Consider the following 20,454-nt stretch of genomic DNA (forward strand, 5'->3'; position numbering starts at 1 on the left):
TGTAGAAAAGAACACCAAACAGGCAAATTTAATCTATCCTATCTCGGCCACTTCAACAGATAACACAAAATAAAGCCACAGTCATCGTCTGCTTATTGACTTTTTCTCTTTTCTACCAATAATATATTTTAATGCAGAAGGAGAGACATGAAAAAAGAAACATCAGAATCTTTTTCTTGTACCAAAAATTCACATTTTTGTCAGAGGATGTCAGACTCCTGATGCATCATCAAATAATCATCAGATAAGATCAGAGCAAACACAAACTGGAAACAGTCAGTGATGCCGTTTATAAAGTCTGGGTTTTCTGTCTGACCAGATCAAGGAGAAGTGAAAGTCTTAAGATTGCTGAAAAAAAGCTTAAAGTTGAAATCACCAAAGCCCTCTCCTTCTGCCACATCACATCTATTTTGCAGCAGCTTTCTGACATGTATTTAAACAGAGTCTTTCACTACTAAAACACTACTGGTACCTTTGTTCAATCTCAGTATGTAGAAAAAATAATGACATTTAATGACCTTAAACATTCACTCATCAGGCAAAAGTACAACATCACATCACATGTTTACTCAGGTACTTACTCATGAGTAGTCAAGCTAGAGACAAGCAGTCATTCACATTCACACCTGTATCCAGTCTAGAGTGAACAGATTATGCCTGATGCTGCGTCCACACAGGAAGAACATTGAATCTAGAGTGAACAGATTATGCCTGATGCATACACATAGGAAGAACATTGAGACTCCAGACCAGAAAACGAGATCAGTTCCATCAGGGGTTACGGCATGTGATGTTCTTGCTGCACAGTAATTGAAATTATTCCATATATTAGCTGTTAAATGTCATTTCTCATTTGCCTGCACGGGGCCTTTACTAAGTTCCACATTGTTTGGTGTTTTTCTTCTGTCAGTTCAGCCATAGGCACTTTCTTCTCTGTTTATAAAATGCCGAGTCATACCTCTTAACATTTCAACAATTCCAGATTTCTCCCCGACGTGTCAGTGGTGCCAGTTCATTTGTGATGTACCGGTGTGACGGCGGTGGATGGCAAATTTATACAGCATTTAATATATTGATCTGCGTCAGCCTGATAGTTGTGGTTCTGTATTAACCGGCCTACTCTCTCAGACGGCATTTAATTTGGTGTTATCAGAGTCTCTGGCAGGGACACAGCTGTGCTGTCTCATCATCCACGCCGGAGGGAAAAGATAGAAAGTGAGCTAGGACCTTTACAAATCAGCTGCAAATGACATGACTGATTTGATTTTCCATTTTAGCACGGCAGAAGAGCACATTTTCGGCAGTTGAAAGTGGGTAAGGGTTGCATTAATTTATTAGCATGAAATGTAACTTCAGGAAGAATGTGGAGTTGTTATCGGCGCTGTAAGGAGATGTGGCACCGTCTGGTGGACCGAATGGGGGGCAGTGGGGCAACTTGAAGGAAAACCAACAAGGACAAGGTTGAGCAAATTGAATAAAAGCTTGTATGCAGTGTAGACGCACACCTGCTGACACAGAATAAATGGATGCTGTGGCTGGACTTTTGCCATGTGAGTCATACACTAAAGTCCTTTGGTCTACTGCTTTTAAAAACACAAAAGTGTATATGTGCTGAACTAGAAGTGAAGGTCCAGACCAGTACAGGTAGATGTGAAACAGAACTTACTAACAGACTTTAAATCAAGATACATTTCATCAAGTCCCGTCTGTCCGTCAGCGTGTTCTCATACAGGTCCAGTATTTACCGGAGGGCGAATGGAAATGGAGTTCTGAATCATTATTAGGACAAAAGAGTGGAAAAGATCAAAGACACTAAACTTTACATCAAAGCGGTTACAAGATACCAAATGAACGATGCGCTGAAAAAACACCAATAAACTAGTTGTAAATAGTCTGTTCAACATTGTTCTGACTGATGCATCACTGATACCCAACAATACCATAACATTTACTTGACCTGACATTTGCACCACTTTGGGTGGACCTCAAGAAAAGGCCCTTAATGTCAACAGAATTTTTAGTTTTGAAGCCTAAAATCTGGATGTCAGGAAGTATTCGTGTTGAAATCCTTTGGCCTCCACCCATGAAAACAACAGAGGTTTAGAAAATGTTCTCCTTTTGTGTGTGTGTACTGTAGTTTCTGGCTTTCTCTGCTGTCCTTTTTGTGGTTGCTCATTTATCTTAAAAACTGTTTAATGATTTCAGTTCAAGTTTGATTATTTCACTGGTCTTTTTTTTTACTGGGTTGCGAAGGATCATTGTGCTCAACTCTATATCCACAAATAAGCGCTTCCTCACAAAGCTGTCTAATTCCAAATGTTGACAATCACTCTGTCCATGCCTCCAGCAGAAACATGCGGGTTCAGAGTTACATCACCTGCAAAGACCTTTTATGTGAGGCAACAAAGCCTTTGATTGAAGAAGGCTGAGGGAGGGACAGATGGGATATTGGGAATGGAAGCTGCCTTGGCACAACATTAACTATGAAACCAACGGTATAGAAGTACACATCAAGCCCAGAGAAAATCCAACTGTAGACAAAGTAGTTGTCTGTCAGACTTCAGAGATCTTTTATCAAGATGTGGAGGAAACAAGCTTGAAAATATTATTAAGGTAAACAGGGGGAAGTGATACATTATCGACACAGTACTGACTGCTATGACCTCTACAGGAGTTGTCACCAACCTTTTTGGTACCTAGTACCAGCTGGTAAAGTGGATAGTTTGCACAGAACCGACCGTTAAAGGATCATTAAGGATTTGTACAATTTCAAAATAAAACACTTTTTAGACTATATTCAGTCGGTATTTAGGTCTGAAAACTTTTTAGACTATATTCAGTCGGTATTTGGGTCTGAAAATATTATTTTGAAAAGTGCTGTTGGGTTTCAAATCTAACATCTAACCAAATAATCAAAAATAGAAAACGATTAAATTGCCTAAAAACTCCTCACCCAACGTGGCAGCTGACAGTGATGGACACCATCCTGACACAGCACACATCCACAGACCCATCAGCTCCACCAGTAGTGATGCAACAAACAGCTGTTCTCCTACATCTTCACCTTCCCACTCCACCCACAGTACACCACCAGGACAGACTTCTGTCCCCATCACTCTACTACAGAAGTGCAGGGATAAAGTGACATCATCCAACTGAGGACTTTAATGTGGAGCCACAGAAGCCTTTCAACCTAGGACGTAGCAATGTATGTAACAATATGGACGCTAACAACGCTTCAGCTCCTCAGAAGAATAAAATTAATAAATATGATGACTGCCTTAAACGATCAAGCAAACAAAAGTACAAAACCCAACCATGTACCACAACCATGAACCCCAACCATGAACGAAAGAGGTAAATATACAGAACCACACCAGAGGAATAATAAGTCACTTATAGTTATAGTCTTCCAGTGGACTCACCACCCGCAGGAAGGTTTAGGGGGGTTGGTACAGTGCAATGTGATTTGGGTGGCGACTGCGGATAAGCGGATGAAAAGGGATGGATGGATGGATGGATGGATAGTTATAGTATTGTTTTAATCATCTAAGGTTATCTTGATAAAACAAGTCATACATTTTTCCATCACCACATATATTTTATCTTTTGTATATTTTTTTTCCTTTATCATGTTGTATAAAAATATTATCGCCATACTTATACACTACAGTCTTAATAGTATCAATATCATTACCTAATACAAACATACAGTATAATACCAAAGTAAATGTACATGGAAACTTGCACGATTTCAGGAAATTTAAAAACTAACTGAAGTTATTTAAAACAACTGCAGTCACTCCTGTAGAGACATGTTGGTTTCAAGTGACATCACCCACCAAAGGCTTTCATCTGAGTCAGCACGAACCTTTCAAACTGGAGCAGCAACGTTGTATTACGGACATCGATGGCCCACATACCTGTACGCTAATAAATAAATACTGACAACTAAAACAGCGAAGATGACAACTGGAGGAATATCTGTATATGTACAATATGAACGAAAGAGGTGAAACTACACATGGTTGGCAAACGTTTTTACTTACAAATTCTAAAACTTGTTTATACATCTTCATGAAAAAACACAACAACTATAATAAGCCGCAAAACAAACAAATAAAGTGTTTAATCAACAGAACTCTGGATTAAATTTATCTGTTGTGATTATCTTAAAGTACACAGTCAGTTCTTCTGGATACACTGGCAGACAGTGTTGAAGGAATTTAGCAGGTAGGATGTTCCAAACATGTACAGCAGCTACAGCTAGCAGCTAACTTCAGATCCCCTGGGTACTGTGTGGACAGTGGTTCAAACGTTTCCCTTACAGCTAAGGCTTCATTTGGGTTTGTGGGTTTTCTTCAATTTTGGTTCAACGATTTAATAACAGCTAAGGCTTCATTTGGGTTTGTGGTTCTGTTGCAGAACAAATTTTGGTTCAACGATTTAATGTCAACATTGATGCACATCTGCATATTTCTCCACGTTAAATATGTCATTCATACATTTGCAGAAAATCGACTCCAAACTTTCAGAGAACCTGTGCCTTGCTTTGCTGCCTGCAGACTCTCGTTACCATGCTGTTGTCCATTCCTTTAGATAACAAACCTTTCCCTGCAGACAGATATTTTAAATTTCAAATATTTAGCCTAGAGACTCTTTTTTCTGCACCTGGTTTGTAAATATATTTTTGCTTACTGCAGTTGAAGTTGTTTTTTTTTTTTGGATGACAGAGGTTTGACTCCAGGGCTGCAGTTCCTCCATTAACAGCACATCTGCCCAGACTTCAGGATTAGAAGTAACTGGTTGCTGCTCCTGGGTTTTGGCTAGTGAAGTGTGCTGCTGCTTGATGTCCTCCTTTTTTAAGGAAAGTGAGCAAGTACTTTGTCTTATCTGCTACTGTAGACCTTGTTTCTTTGGTTGACCTATAGAGAGTGTTATAGTCGGAGTCAGAGTCAGTTTACCTCACTGTAGACTTCTTCAAAATCATTAAGGACCCATCTTGAAATGTCAAGCTTATCTGAATATTTCAATGTGTAGACATGTCGAGTTTACCTATACTACCATGTTCAGTGGTCTTTCAGAATTTGGCTGATCTAAGTTAAACGTGCTGGTGGAAAGCAAGGGATGATCACAACAAGCATTTATTAATGACATTTGAAAAGTCGACCAATTAAAACAACCTCATGGGTTGGATCTTAAACAGAACCACAGTAAAACCTGTAGAGTTCAGGAGAGAGAAACTATAACTAAAATAATGGATCTTAAACAGAACCACAGTAAAACATGTAGAGTTCAGGAGAGAGAAACTAACTAAAATTAAAAAGTCTATAAAAATAAATAAGTATCTTGACAGACTCAAAGAGCTGAGAATGCCGACATATCCACAGTGGTGGTCTTCCATCCCACCAGTGTAGCAGAGACATTCAGGTAAAAGGTGACATCACCCACTGGGGGCTTTCATCTGACAAAACGAAGGCCTTTCATCGGCGGTAGTAACACATTAGGGATGTTAAATGCCACCGCAGACTCTCACAGAAGGAAGACATCATTTACCCATAAAATACCAACCTAAAGAAATCAATGTCCAAACCTCGTGCTCAACTGTATGCATTGAGTTTTGCAGCAAAACTAATTTCACAGCCATGATCCAAGAAAGCACTTACTCAAAAGGTTAGCAGATATTTAACCACGTTGACTAATAAACAAAAGAAGTGAACAATGTGTACACAAACATGAAACATGAATGAAGTAACAAAAACATAAAGTTTAAACAACAACAAAAAAAAACAACAGCGTGAAGAATTTATTTATTTATTTGTAGACAATAAATACGACATTTTGATACATACTGTGGACCAGATCTGACTTACATCTAACATATACCTTGAAGTCAAGGCAGTTGACTCTAAAAGGCCAGACCTGGACGTTTCATTTCATTTTTGTTGGGACTTGACACCAACTAATTTCAAGATCAAGGTTTAAAGAACTTGGTTAGTGGTATAATCAACCAGCATCAACAAACAATGTCGTATACACTGTGTAACATCAGACAGTAATCAAGTAAATCAATCAAAATGTCTTTCGATTATAATCTGATGTTTGCTGATTTGCAAACATTATGAAAACATTTGCTTGGAGGATTATTTAACCACCAGGGGGTTCATGTTTTCTTTTTCCTTTTCCTTACAGACACAAGAATCACACAAAAATTTGTGTTGTGTCAGCTGCCACCGCAATGGGAAGTCCTACCAGTTCACCGGGGTCCTAAGCCCCCATCACACCCAAACAGCATTGCAGTTTATACAAACAATGGACCGAACAGCAGCCTCATCTATAAGGGATACATCTGTCCATCGCATCCTACCCAGGTCCCCATGACATCAGTCATGCCGCCAACAGAAAAGTCCATAAGAGAGCAGCTCTTTGAATCTCGATATCTACAACTGGTTGAGAAGGTCAGAGCCAAGGACTCCGAGGCACAAGCTCAGGCAAGAAACCTGACTGTGCTTTCAAGTCAGTCGAACAGTACCAGAGCGGCAGAAGCTCAGACCAGGAGCCTGTCTGTGCAGCCAAGTCAGGTGAATGGTAACAGAGCTGCAGAGACTCCCACCAGGACCATCTTGGTGCAGACCAATCAACAAAGCAACAACAGAAAGGCGGACTCTACCACATGCAGCACGACAAGGCAAATAGTCGTAAAAGCAGAGGCGAGCGGCACGCAAAACCAAGAGGACGGCTCATCTAATAAAGTAGGTAAGCCTCAGAATTCCAGTTATCCACTTCCTTATGATATCCTCAGCGGAGGAGAGAGTTTCCTCGCACACGAAGAGCCGTGGGGTAATCCAGAGGAGGAAGACGTTATTGAGATGATAACGCTATGATGGAGATAGTTCAGCTCCTCTCATGATAAGACCAGCTGCTGCTCTAGAACACGGCGCATCTTTTACGCCAGTGTTTCTTTATGAGCTCATATTGCACTGACTTGAAGACAATAACCGTAGCCCACAACACAACACAGAAACCATTGCTACAGCAGATTTGCACATTTAGAATTTTAGTTTTTACTATTTTGAAATTTTGTACGTCACATATCTTGAACTGCACAATACTTTATTTTAATAGCGTTTTTAATAGATGTACTAAAGGTACAAGGCAGTGTCGGAGAGAAGTATATTAAATGCCAGTTACACAGTACAACAGAGGCACACCAGTGGAGAATCACAGACCTTTACTCAGACAAAGAGTGAATGTAAAGAGAGTCAGTGCCAGAGACTGTCTGGGAGAAATGGATGGAATTATCTGGTTTCAAATGGAAGTCCTAGGAGTAAACAGAAGGTAGCTGCTGAAGGTCTTTGTACCCTTCCAGCTGTAATTTAAAGATATCTTATGGCTAACTTTGAGCTATGTTTTTTAAATGTAAATATGTTTTTAAATTAGCTTTTTGCTAATCCTTTTGCTAGTTTTTACTTTGTTTGTCAGCGTCACATAATCACTAACACATTAGTTAGTCTGTTACGGTAGTATTAAAATTTTATAGTGATCATTTGATGTAATTGCCTTTTTTTTAAAGCTAACTTAGTACATGTTAAAGTAATTTCAAAGCTTTGGCTAACAACCTAGCTGAGTTTGAGTTAAAGTGTAGTTATAATATTTATTTGGTTATATTATTTATAGTAATCAAAGAATCGATGATGTTTAGTTTTTTTAGTAGTTTTTGGCTAAAAATAGTGCAACACATTGTTAACCTTAAAGTGCCTTTAATATTTTGGCCAACTTTATGCATAGCTTTTTTATATTTCCTCAATTAAGAACCTTTAAATTGCCTTTTGGCTAATTTAAAATGATAATTGAAATTCATTATTAACCTATTTGCAGTATAGTACAATTTACAATTATGATGAAAACGAAGGCTATAACCTGCGTTGGCGAATTACCCGATAGTTTTATTGATAGTGCAGTTCAAAACCCATATTAGTAGGACTCGAGGTAGGGCCTTACCTTTGCAACCAGATACTTTGACATTCTATGGCATTGAAAGATGAAGAAAAACACAAACCGGAGAACAGACAGAAAAAAGGAGGGGAAAAAAACACGACCTTTATGTAACATGCTTTCTAACAGAACTACTGACTAGAATAAATAGAAGTTTACATGGTACTTAATTGTGTATATACAGTACAGTTTCCATACATATATATTTATATTTTTTATTTGGATAGGGATTTTTGCATGTAATATGTTTTCACCTTGCTAAAATGATAGGTGGGTTTTTTAAATATTGCAGTCCATTGTGAAAATAAAATAAAGACAGTCAGTTTTTCTACTCTGGACTTTGTTGCTGAAACACATCGAAACAATTTTTTTAAAGCTATTTCAGGACCCACCTGACAATTTTTTAGCTCTTTCTTAGGCAGTCCTTTGGCTAAAAATGTGTAATATATATATTTTGTCTCATAACATCTCCTAGGGGTCATTCAGTCGAATGAGCTTTATTGTTAGTTTCAGATTTCTCAACAGGAAACACAGATGGCTTGATTTTATGCACGTCCTGCTTCCTGGACTGATTTTCCCCTGTGTTTGGCTCCTAAAGAATATTGATTTCTTCCACACAGGTTCGATTGATTTTGTCCGTCTTTCCTGAATCAGGAGGCAACAGATTAAAGTATTTACCCTCTCCCACACACATAAACAAACACCCCACTTGTGATGCCAAAACATGACTGTAATTAGACTAAAGGTCATGAGAGGGAGTCCAAGAACTTCACCTGCCCTTTAAGAAAATAAACAAAAAGAAAACAAACTAAACTATGTGACATGAGGGTTAGTGAAAAAGTTGACTTTATTCAGGACATTTTCAAAACTGTTCCTCTATGTAGCCTATGTTTAAGTCAATCACCCCGGTGTTCAACCTGATACTATGCTTGGTCTAAGGACTGAAATCAAGTTCTTTGTCAGATGTCGTTAAGGACTGAAATCAAGTTCTTTGTCAGGTGCCGTTTCAGTTTTGGGATCAGACAAAATTCAGTTTTGGGAAAAGAAAAAGAAAAATCAGACAAAGCTCGATCCAAACCTGACGCAAAGCTAAAAAAAAAAAAAAATTAACAGGTTTCCATTTAAGTTCTGTGAAAAAAAGGATGTTTGCTCTTCATTGTTTACTGTAAATAGCTAAATGCTTGAAGACTTTTGCAGACTGAGAGGTGTCCAACAATTTTGAATCTGTCTCTGGTTTGGTCTTGGCATTTTGACTGAATTTCGTAGGCTTTACAGGCGGCTTTTCCCGAGTCCTGAAACAAACAGCCAGGCTGGGAAATCTGTGTCTAGTTTCAGATACACCTTTAAATAATGTAGTACCTTCTACTGCAAGTTTGTTTTTCAGTGGTGGAACGATGCATATAGATGTTATTGTCTGCATATAATCACGGCTCCTATGGAAATAAGTTTAAGTTGGAAACTCACCCAACCAGGATGGATCTATGAAAGAAGGTGTAGTCGATTTTTCTGACGTGGTGTCAAAGGTACGGATTTTATCTGAAGCAGCAAACACTTGAACGAATCATGTCTGCTGTTTTTTTTTTTGCTTTTCCCCACAGTCAACTATTTTTCTTCAAGCTGGCTCAGAGTATCATCTCCAGCTCCAAGGTCAGGGATAATAACTTACTAAGTGGATAACTGGATTAGAGGCAATTTATATTTGCTCGGTCACAGACCCTTCACTGACGCACAAACACTCACCCCAACAATTATCCTGTTCAGTTCTTAACAAAGACGACCTTCTGACTGTCTCCTGAAGACAACCACTTTAATCTTGAATTTCAGGCAGACGTTGATCAAACTCTTCGTGATATTTTCAACAACTGGTTTCACATCTCACAGAGAAATTATCAGGGAAAATTGCCAGCAGCAGAGTGACTGATCAAAAAAATGATTTCAATTCCGCAACGGAAATTAACTCATTAGTTTTTGAGGCAGACAAAAACAAAATGATTTTAGACACTGCGGCAGATTTAAGATCTTAATCTCTGATGATTAAAGTGAGTGCTTTTGCTCAGCAATTTAAGTAAATGTTATTCAGACTTTTACTGGAAGTGTGCACTAATCTGCTGCAAAATTCCCAGCCACAATATAGAATGTGTCACTTCCTGGTGTGATGTAGCCCACACATCTGGCCCAGTCAAAACTGATGCAGAAATTTCCCAAGACCATAGAAATGACTCCGTAACAATGCGTCTTTATTAGATCCAGATCCTTAAATGTGTAAATAAAAATTCCAAACTGAGTCACATTAGGGACGTCTTCATCCTGTTTACAGTTAAAGGGATACAAAATACCAGCACACGGTCAAAACTGTGGCATCGGATACAAAGAATGTTAGTGAGTCACCGCTAATCTTTCCATCTATTTTCAGACAGACTGGATATTTAATACAGTGGAAAAGCTCCTCTGTCTCTGGGGAGCCGTCTCTCTTCGGTGCCTCTCTTACGTAAGGTATAATAAGTGACTGCAGTGGATTTGTCTTTGTTCTCAGTCAGAGTGAATTTGTCGGTATTAACACTCGCAAAAGGTCAAATGTAAAAAGTGCGCAACGTGATGAACAGGTGTAGCTTTTATGCTGGGTGGAGGGACGTATGGAGCTGTAAACTGTGAGAATAAACAGTTCCAGGGGTAAATACAGCTGTGCATGAGTAAGTGATTTCATCAAATGCACTTTTATTTTCTTTACCACCTACTGGAATGGATCGTTCTCACTGTGAAACTTCTTTTTCATTTCACCGTCATTCAGCTGAAGTACGTCATTTTCTGTGGAAAAGGAAATGAGTTTAATGCATTTGATGATGTGCGTGCGTCACCACACTCTGAGGACAGATTTTGTAATCTTTGTTAATTAAGATTCCTCACCTAAAATATTCTGGATTTTTTTTCTGGATCAACGGCGAACGTCGTTTACCTGAACATCAACAGGGAATTTTGTTTCTGAAGAAAAACAGTAACATTTTGATTTGCTTTTAACAATGGTACGCCTATTAATGAACAAACCACAATCTGTGTAGTAATCCTTATGTTAATATAGTGTCCTAAGAAAAGTTAGAAAATAATATTAAAATAAAACAGACAAATAAAACTACATTTTCTGCATGGTAAATGCAACTAGCCGAACAGAAAGTGAGCAGAGCTTTTACTCCAATAGCGCCTTAAAATTGAAAATAGTCTTCTTTCCACTGAGTAAAGTCTGAACAGAAAGTGAGCAGAGCGTTTACTCCAATAGCGCCTTTAAATTTAAAATAGTCTTCTGCTTTCCACTGAGTAAAGTTTTTTCTGTAATTTTGTAGCACTATATCTGTGTTTCAGTCAATAGAATAACAGTTTTATTAACTTATATCTGTAGGATCGTACAGTAGACCTTTCTTCTGTCTTCATCCCTGATGTTAACAAATCTCCAAATCTTCTTGACTGAACCACCCATGAAGGCAGTGAGACTGAATGACTGTGTGAGACTGAATGATTGTGTTGTTTTACATTATTTTATTTTTTTCAACAGCTGAAGAGCCTAACCAAAAAAAAACCCTGTGTGTGTGTTCATACTCGGCCAGTAGAGACCAATCTGGTGCTGAATACCAATGACCAGAGTGATGACGATTCCACAGACACTGTAAGATACATTTTAGTAAAATAGGAGTCAGCAGTGTTTAGATTTATCCGATGTGACGGTGAAGGCATGAGGCTGACAGACAAGCTGAAGAGTGACAGCGAGGATGACATCAGCTGCCACTCTGCTGTCAGCAGGAGGCAGCAGCACAGACGTGGATAACAGCTCTGACCTTGCACCGTCACTAAATACTTCCCTGTCACACATGCCCACTGTGCTGCGTCTGTGAGCCGCTCTGAGCGTGTTCCTGCTCCTCCGTGTTCCAGGAGCGGGAGAACAAACAGTGCCTGCAGACTTCTCACACTCCAGAAAGACTGCACCATGCATAATGCTGCACAGGCGTGGAAGTGGGGCTTAAAAGCACGAGTGCACTGCAGTCAGGTGTGTGAGGACGCTGCAGAGCTGCCTCCACGAAATGAAAGAAGTCAATTAAAGAGATAAAGTTTCCGCGCGAGCGGAAAACAGCGGAGCAGGCTGTGATGAATGGAGATAATAAAGAGTGGATGTTAAACTGGCTGCTACCACTGTGCATGGTGGGAGCACAGCTGATGAGTCATTTATAAGAGCTTCTGAAGTGAACTTGGCTTCGGCTGCGTCCAAATTTTTCACCTGCTCTGGGAGTGTGTGTGTGATGTTTGGATGCCAGATTTTGTTTGTTGGTTCCACAGTGAAGATACTGTTGGTGCTAGTGGCTGTGGATGAGCGATGTTAGAGGTTTGCCCCCCCCCACACCAGAAGGTCAAAGGGTCAAGCTTAGATGTAGATAGACGCAGAACCCCAGGTTTGTTACTGTACAACAGTCGTAGCCATTGGCTACACAGCCCTAGAACTCAGGACTCTCTGCTCTGTACTTTCAAGGCAGGCATGATAACTGTTACACTATGGAACTGACTAAGTCCATGTTGCTGAATTTCTTGATTTTTTTATTTTTATTACACGGCATAATTGCAGTATTACAATTTAATACTTAAATAATTAATAACCAATTTCAGAAACATGTATTAATACGCTATGGTGTAGTTACAGCTTTACAGTCTTACAGTTACAGCCGGCCCTTTAAGGGGAACTTGTACTGCTGGCGTGGCCCCCGCTGAAATGAGCTTGACACCCCTGCCTTACAGCAAGAAGATCCCAGGTGGTTCAGAACCTGGTCTTTGTGTACGACTCTTGTTGAATCCTCTCATCGTTTACACATTCCAGCGTTACACATTAGCTCAACATACAAGTTGAAGTCGAAGGCAGTCGTCGGCCTCTGACTGGATAACGAGCTGCTGCTTGTTAAATGGGAATCATCAATTACTTGGAGATTTAAAATGTAATAAAATACGGCACTGTGTGCAAATTACAGACGCATAAATTGTGCTCGTAGAGTCGAGCTCCAACGGAAACATTTACCGAGGATGTAATATATCCCCACGATTAATAACAGAATATATTGCAGTCTGTGCTGAAGAGAAAGCGGCGTAAAAGAGTATAACTTCACATCTCATTTAAAAGGCACTCTGTGAATCCATGCTGCTGTTCATTTGGGAAGGAGACTAGCTAGGAGACTAGCTTCACATTCTTGTCAAGACGTGACTCTTTCATTTGAACGACTTTAGCCCTAACTTTTTTGAATATCTCATTGCTAACTTTAATAATATAGGTGGCCAGTCAGTGTTGTTTTTTTTTTCTTAGCAAGCCCGTGATATCCTATTGCTAATGTCAGTTTTTTGACAACTTTACTCATTAGCATTTTGTCTCCTGTGGCAAATTTACAACAAATAAGGCTAATTGCTATCTAGCTAGCAGGATACACTGTAAAACTGATCAAAATGCTGTAGTTCTCCTTTGCTCCTAAAATAAGTATGACTTCATCCACGTCAAAAAGAAAATGTAGAAAGAAATACCACAGTACTTTTCTGCTGGTTCTTTGAAATCTTCGAAAGGAGATTTATGTGAAACGGCAGCAGCTCTGCGCCTCGAGTCCCGGCCAGTGCTGGATTTTCACTGACAGGAACATGCAGGTTGTGTGTTGCCTCTATAAATATGTATGTATTTATTGGTTCCATTAACAGTGAGCTGGATGCTGCGTCTGAGCTCTGCCACAGTGTGCTATAAGCTAATTTGCATCTCCTAGGGCTGGAAATGGAGAGATTATATTCAAAATAAATTACCCAAGAACAAAGAGGCCTATGAATCTGCCCTGCCAGTTATATTAGTGTTGCTGCTGCTGTTGTTAACCTGCTTTTGAGAAAATCTTCTCAGCATGGAGCTCAAACCAATTTCCCCCTCAGCCGTTTCCACTTCCCCCTCCTCGGTTCCTTCCTCTTGGCGTGATGCGATGGTCATGCACTGCATCATGAGCAGCGCTGCAGCCGCAACGCACCATGAATAATGATAGTGATGCGTATCGATGCTAAGTCATGTGAGCACCAGTAGCTGCTGCATGCCGACGGCCGTGTGCCTTCTTTCTCTCTGCCTTTCACCCAGAAGCTCCAGGTCTGATGACGTGTTTGAGGGAATGCAGCAGCAGCAGCAGCAGCGGAGGAGACAGGAAAGCTGCTGAGTGCACAGTGTCGGCACAGCTGCTTCTGAAAAGGCCAATGCATGCACGTTGGCCTGTCCTCCTGTCGTCGAACTGAATGCTCCTGGGAAATGACCAAAGAACTGTTTGTGCCCACAGACGATCTCACGTTTGGTTTTTTCATCACTGCATACTTGCAGCATGCTTTCCTGCCTCTCACCTCTGTCTCTCAAAGTTATTACAGCAGTGTCCTCCTCTCCCTCTGCTCTGTGCAGATAACAAGCAGCTGCACTCATCTGCTGACTCCGCTTCACCCAAAGCAAAGCTTATCATTCTTAAACACACTGTTCCTCTGAAACTAATTATTGTGCCAGCTTCCTACTGCACGTGACGCCGCAGCAGAAATAGAAGAAAGTGCACGGATTTTTATGTCCAGTCTCTTCACTTTTGACTGCTGCCAGTCTCTGTGAAGCTCAGCTGTGACAGTTTTCTGGTCAAAGAGTTACAGTGATTTTTTTAGCTAGTTGTGGCATTTACTTTTTGTATTACCTTATGTATACACCAACATCTTTGTTTAACTTATATCTTTATTTGTTTTTCGCTCTACTATATCATGTTTATTTCATATTAGACTAACGTTGGTTGTTTGTTTGCTCACTTTAATTTTGGAATTTTTTTGCCTGGTTTTCTAATAACATTTAGCTCTTTAGTGCTTCAGCTCTAGCTCTCACTTATTTCTTGCAACAGCAGACTAATATAACTACTTTTCCTTAAGTTTTCTAGATTTAACGAACAGATCGCACTGCCACCTCTCTCTTACACCTCCTCCTTCACCTGCAGAAGTAGAGCGAAAAAAGTAAAAAAACAAAAATCTATAAATGACTGAGGAGGCATTAACACTGCGGTGTCTTCACCACGTGAGCTGTCGACGATTCATACAATTCTTCACAAATCCTGTCGGCCGTCGACGCTGGACCTCTGTGTTTTCTATATTTCTTAAAGATTAATTTGACTGTGGCTTACAGCAGCAGCAGCAGTGGCAACCAAAGCTGATTGAATTTAATGGATAATTTATACTGTGGAGGTGAGCCTGTAATTTCCAGGGGAGCAGTAGTCTGTGTGCTTGGCTGGCCAATATGAATGATTAATACGTAAACATTATTCATAACTTTCTGTCATTAATTCAACCAACCTCCGCACATCAGGTGGAGAGAAGAGGGAAGGTGGATGAGGTCTAGGCTGAGGTGGAGAAGCCCATTATGGAGGTGACTGTCATTGTTCCTTATTATTTTATTTCGTTCTTCACCCACTTCGGCTGTTGTGTTTTGTTTTGGGAACAGTGGTCTAATGTGGTGGTTAAACATGCTGTTGACATTTTTTAGTGCAGCAATTTGAGCTAATTAGGCTGTAATTAGCCTGTGTCTGTGTCGTCCTCAGAGACTTACTTCTCTGAGGGTTCTTTTTTTTGTTTTTTTTTTTCCGTTTTAAAGAAAGATGAGCCACAGAAAGTACTTGATCAGAGGTGAGAGGGTTTCAGTGCAGGAGAAGGAGGAAATTGATTGCGCCGGGTAATGAGTGTAAGAAAGAAACACTGGTAAAGGCAGAGTAGTTCTTAATGGAGAAATACTCAAAGTTGTGTGCATGGGTTTGGAGGATTTTTTTTTTTTGCGTCTTGTAAAAACATAGCATTCAATTGGACTGACTGTGACTGAAAATAACCCCCCCCCCAACAAACTACAGACCCCAACCCAACCGATTCTTCTAAGAAACATTTAAATTATTTCTGAAAAGGCTTCGATGAACAGCTGGTTTAATAAAATGAATACAAATTCTGCACGATGAATACAACGGCCCATATGAAGAACCCAGTGTTAGCATCAACTGCCATGCGACCCGGCTATCACCTCAAAAAGCCTCTCTTAAAATGGTGCCTGTCGCAGAGAGGGAGTAAAAGAGAATCTCTGCTTCAGTGGGAACTAATAAATCAATAATGCACAAGCACTAATTAAAATACGTGAATTGTCCTCACGTAGGGAGAGAGCGAGAGCGAGAGAGAGATGGAAAGGGAGAGCGAGAGATGTAATATCTGCCCCTGGACCTCCAAGACTTGTTTTGTCATTCCGAGGCTGTGACAGAAGACCATTTCCCTGATGACATTTGAAGCAATTTAACGCATGGATGCACCGTAAGACACTGGACTCCCGGGCCCAGGCGATGTAAGCGGCCACCTAACTTCACTGAAACACTCCAAAGACCGTTAAACTGAAGGAGATAAAACGTGACTGTAAACATGCGACTGTTTTACATCTCTCTCTCTGGTCTTTATTTCTCTGTCCAATTAGTCACCTGATGGACTTCCCAGCAATAAATGTCAACATATCGTCACTCATTTCAAACTCCCACTCATGCCCATGATCCCTTGTGCTTTCAGAATAAGCGGAGTCTAATTTTACGAGTTAGAGAACGGTCCGAACCTCAGGGAAATTCACCAGCTCTGAGACGCAATTTGTGGGTTGTGTGTTTCGTTAATGGGTTTGGAGCTGCATGTCACTGGCACAAACATGTCACAGAAAGAGTCACTTCATAACTTTTTTATATCGGATCATGACTGTGGGACGGAAAGTATTAAATGGTGTCGCACAAAAATTAAATTCAGCCAAAATTTTTTTTAAACTATAACTGTTATTTTATTTTTTCAAAGCGTGTTTAAAAATGATGTTACAAATAGCCAGAATGTGACTTTTTTTTCCAAAGGAAATTGGACACAAACCAAGCTGTAAATCATTGTTTCAGTATCAAGATCTCAAATCATTTAACCTGACAGGAGGGGGAAAAACTCCCTGACTGTTAAAATTGTAACTTTTAATCATCATTCATTTAACCTGACAGGAGGGGGAAAAACTTAAACATAAAGGTCAAAGGTCAGGACACATCAAATTGCACTCTTTTTCAAAGGTGCGTCTCCTCTGTTTATGCAAATTGGTAATAATTTATGATTCTGAACTCTGACTCTGACTGATTATGAGACTGGGCCGTTGTGACGCTGCGGCTGCTGTCATCACAGACAGCAGCCAAAACGCCGGCTCCTGGATCAACAACAGACACCAGGGTGCAGTGTTTTGAGTTAGTTGTGTTGATGTAGTTTGTTTTGTGTTGTTGTTTCTTCTTATTTGTCCATCAGTGGGTGTCAGACCGTGGATTTTTGCCTCCAAAACTTCTGAGAATGTCGTTACAAGTACAGTGCAACATGAACTATGCAAAAACTACACCCTGAGTTTGTGTCTAAATTATAAATGAAAAGGGATGAAAACTGTGTGAAGCACACTCTTTGTGCCGAGTTACCACTTCATCGTTTTCCCGGAACTTCTGCAGACAATGAATCAACACGTCGGTGTAAAAAACACGAGCAAACACTTAACAACAGCTGACATTAGTGATACATCACTGAGTGTGGCTTCAGTCAGGGCACAGCAGAAAGGCTTGAACACAGTGAGGAATTGCCCGTGTCATCTGCTTAGACTCTAATGTAAACACAGTGACAGCCAAGTGTGCGGCAGCCTCACAAAGAGAGAGGAGATCATGACAGCTCCACAGAAAACATGCTCCACTCTGCGTCTCTGCTGTCTGCTCTGATAATTGTTTCTGTTTCCTACACTTTGGGCCTCAGTGTATATCTGCTGCATGATTAATAAAGGAAAAGTTGCAGCACCAAGTGTGTGTTGATAAAATTCTGAAGCTCATTTGTGCGTTTTTCCAAAGCTTTTTGCAAATGGAGGATACTTGAAGGTAGAACTGACTGTTGTTTTTACAGAGCCTGTATAATTAACGGCTCCTTTGGATGAATGACTCACTGGTGTGAGTGAATTTAAAGGGCTGTCAGGTTTTATTCCTAATAAGAAAGAAAACAACATCTAGCCGTCTTAGCTAATGCTAAATGCTTTTGTTTGGGGGAAGTAATTTTTAGCTATTTTTTTGTGTTCAGCTGCTAAAACTTTCAATCTCTTGGCTAACCTTCAGCAACTACTGTGATGCCTTCTTCCTGTTGTTCTCACTGTGGAATCTTTCTTTTCCTTCGTTGGTCTTTAAAGGTAACCTAAGTCATCTACGGCTAATATTTATACAGTAGCATGTAGTATAGCATTCTCATGAGCTATTCATTAGCTTACTTTTAGCCCCCTTTTGAGTGAATAATATAATTTACAATGCTAATTTGCTTTTTCGGTCCCAATTTATTTTGGTATCTTGCATCAATTATTGGCACTGAGGTCAAAGGGCTTTGGGGGGTGATTGGTCGGTTGTCAGTTTAAATCCCACTACTAACAAATACAGAGAAAACATTTTGTTCTGAGTGGAAATCTTCATCTTCTGCTATAAAATAAACTCTCTTCCTTTAAATTCTCTTTTTCATCAGTGTTCAGTATTAATCCCTTAATCCCAGCATTTAATCTATAAAACTCAACATCATGGTGTTAGTAAAATGCTTTTTTTTTTTTTTTTTGGCTAACCTTTAGCGTCTACAATTTAATTGTGAGTCTGACCTTTTCGCAAAAATCTGAATAAGAAAAAAATAGAAAAAATGTCCAAGCAACCAAAGCCTAAAAGACAAAATGATAATTGTTTTATTTATATTTTATTTTAGTTTTGGTTCTTTTAAGTTACATTTTTCATGAAATTCATGTTCATTTCCATACAATGGCAGATTCTTACATTTCAAGGACATTTTGTGCTGAGCCTGTGTTTAGTTCTTATTTCTATTACCAGGGGGCGCACACACACACACACACACACTCACACACATTCACGTGGCTCAGGAGTTTTCGTTGGTTCATCATTAATGCGTGGGCCTGTGCTCCTCCAGACCGTGAATCAATAACAGTTTAGACACATGCGGCACCAAAGGTTGGACGGACCGGAGAAAAAAGGAGCCAGTGTGGTGGTTAAGTTCACAACCCGCCGGGGTGATGGATGGTGGAGGTGACAGCAGCACTTTTTTGATGATGTGATAGATGATGTGATGTGAAAGCTTCAGTGAAACGCTTGTCCAGCGCGTCCCAGAAAGGTTGTGCACTTTAACCGCAGGGTGTCTTATTATTTTCCTTCAGCTACGGCCGTGTTTTTTATTTTATTTTTTTTCAATTCGCTTAAAAGTCAAAAAATCAAAAGTTACAACTAGACCTCAGAGAATTCTCTGTCATTTTTCAATTCGCTTAAAAGTCAAAAAAAGTTACAACTAGACCTCAGATAAGTCTCTGTCGAATCATCTCTCTGCTGCCAATCATTTCACATTTTCAGTCTTTGGCTCAACAACATTTATCAACACTTCTAACCATGCTGACTTTGCACCTAGGTTCAGTTATCAGGTTCCGTTTTTCTCACTTCAGCTCAGATTCTTCAAGTAAAAAGAACAAAAACAAAAAATACATCAACTCACTAAACCAGCATTTGCACTTTAAAGCGCATGTGGCAGATGCCGGGGCAATTACTGCCTGGGATGAAATCATTTCGTGTGAAGTTTTTTTTTTTTTTTTTTTTTTTCACCAATTTGAGATGAAAAATGATGTTGGAATTTCAGGACGTTGGAACTAATGATGGAGCTGAAGGGATGTTTGGAAGTGACAAACACTGTGAGTCAGAGTGTGTTTGTCATCCAGCATGAATGTTATTTGCTGTTTTGCCGCTTCTTTCATGTACTTGCGTTGACCCACATTGCCCCCCCCCCACCCTCACTCGCTTTCCTGCTTTGCCTCGGAGGACTTGGCTTTGTTTCCAGGTTGCTTCTCTCCGTCTGGCCATTTCAAACAGAAAATGCTCTTTTTCAAACAAAGCCATATGCTTTACTGGGTTCTTTCTAGTTTGCAACCATTCAAGAAAATCGGGGCAGGAACGCTCTGCATGTCTGCTCCTCACTGTTATGGAACATAATGGTGACAGGAGTCACAGTTTTCACAGAGTATTTCTGTTTGACTTCTAATGCAGACTTTGGAATAACAGAAGAGTTCAACATTCCAACGATAATTTAACGTTTATCTAATTTTTTCAACTCAAACTCAGAAAGAATAACTCATGGGATAAGAAATGGAATAGAAAACTGCTCTCCTTTGACAATGTTATCAATTATTTGAGTCATTTTTTTGTTTTGTTTAAACAAGGTACATTTATACATGGAACAAGTCCCAGTTTACCATGGAAGTCCTTTCAGCACTGCTGAATGCCACTTAAAACTATTTCTCATAACTTTTTTTCTCAAGTTGTAGATTTTGAGCCCTTCAACTGGGGTTAAAAGAACCCCAGTGTTAAAGTT

The 20,454-nt window shown here is 39.8% G+C and overlaps 1 protein-coding gene and 1 long non-coding RNA gene across 6 annotated transcripts; one reads left to right on the forward strand and one right to left on the reverse strand.

The window, feature by feature from the left end:
* The first annotated feature begins 3,230 nt into the window (after positions 1–3,230).
* On the forward strand, positions 3,231–6,901 carry LOC103395369 (uncharacterized). 5 transcript variants are annotated; one of them, XM_025065906.1, is made up of 3 exons: positions 3,231–3,357; positions 3,800–4,027; positions 6,193–6,901. In XM_025065906.1, the coding sequence occupies exons 2-3, from the start codon at positions 3,991–3,993 to the stop codon at positions 6,882–6,884; spliced, it is 729 nt and encodes a 242-aa protein (XP_024921674.1). In that variant the 5' UTR covers positions 3,231–3,357; positions 3,800–3,990; the 3' UTR covers positions 6,885–6,901. The 5 variants fall into 5 exon arrangements, with proteins under 5 accessions (XP_024921674.1, XP_008331274.1, XP_008331277.1 ...); XM_008333052.2 differs by having other exon boundaries at positions 3,800–4,012; XM_008333055.3 differs by lacking the exon at positions 3,800–4,027 and having other exon boundaries at positions 3,232–3,357.
* On the reverse strand, positions 4,391–5,252 carry LOC107990080 (uncharacterized). Its single transcript, XR_001761649.2, has 3 exons — positions 5,056–5,252; positions 4,699–4,925; positions 4,391–4,614 (listed from the first exon to the last, which is right to left on the reverse strand). It is a non-coding gene; the product is annotated as an uncharacterized LOC107990080 (long non-coding RNA).
* Positions 6,902–20,454: the final 13,553 nt, after the last annotated feature.

This window comes from Cynoglossus semilaevis, chromosome 19, assembly GCF_000523025.1.
Source record: "Cynoglossus semilaevis isolate Cse_v1.0 chromosome 19, Cse_v1.0, whole genome shotgun sequence".
NCBI classification, from domain to species: domain Eukaryota; kingdom Metazoa; phylum Chordata; class Actinopteri; order Pleuronectiformes; family Cynoglossidae; genus Cynoglossus; species Cynoglossus semilaevis.

What these genes read in the sequence shown, in the direction of transcription:
- LOC103395369 (XM_008333049.3), top strand. Translation starts at nt 5,517, where the DNA reads ATGCCACCGCAGACTCTCACAGAAGGAAGACATCATTTACCCATAAAA. An exon ending in AGAAAGCACTTACTCAAAAG is followed by an intron (nt 5,674 to 6,192) that starts GTTAGCAGATAT and finishes TTTTCCTTACAG; the next exon opens with ACACAAGAATCACACAAAAA.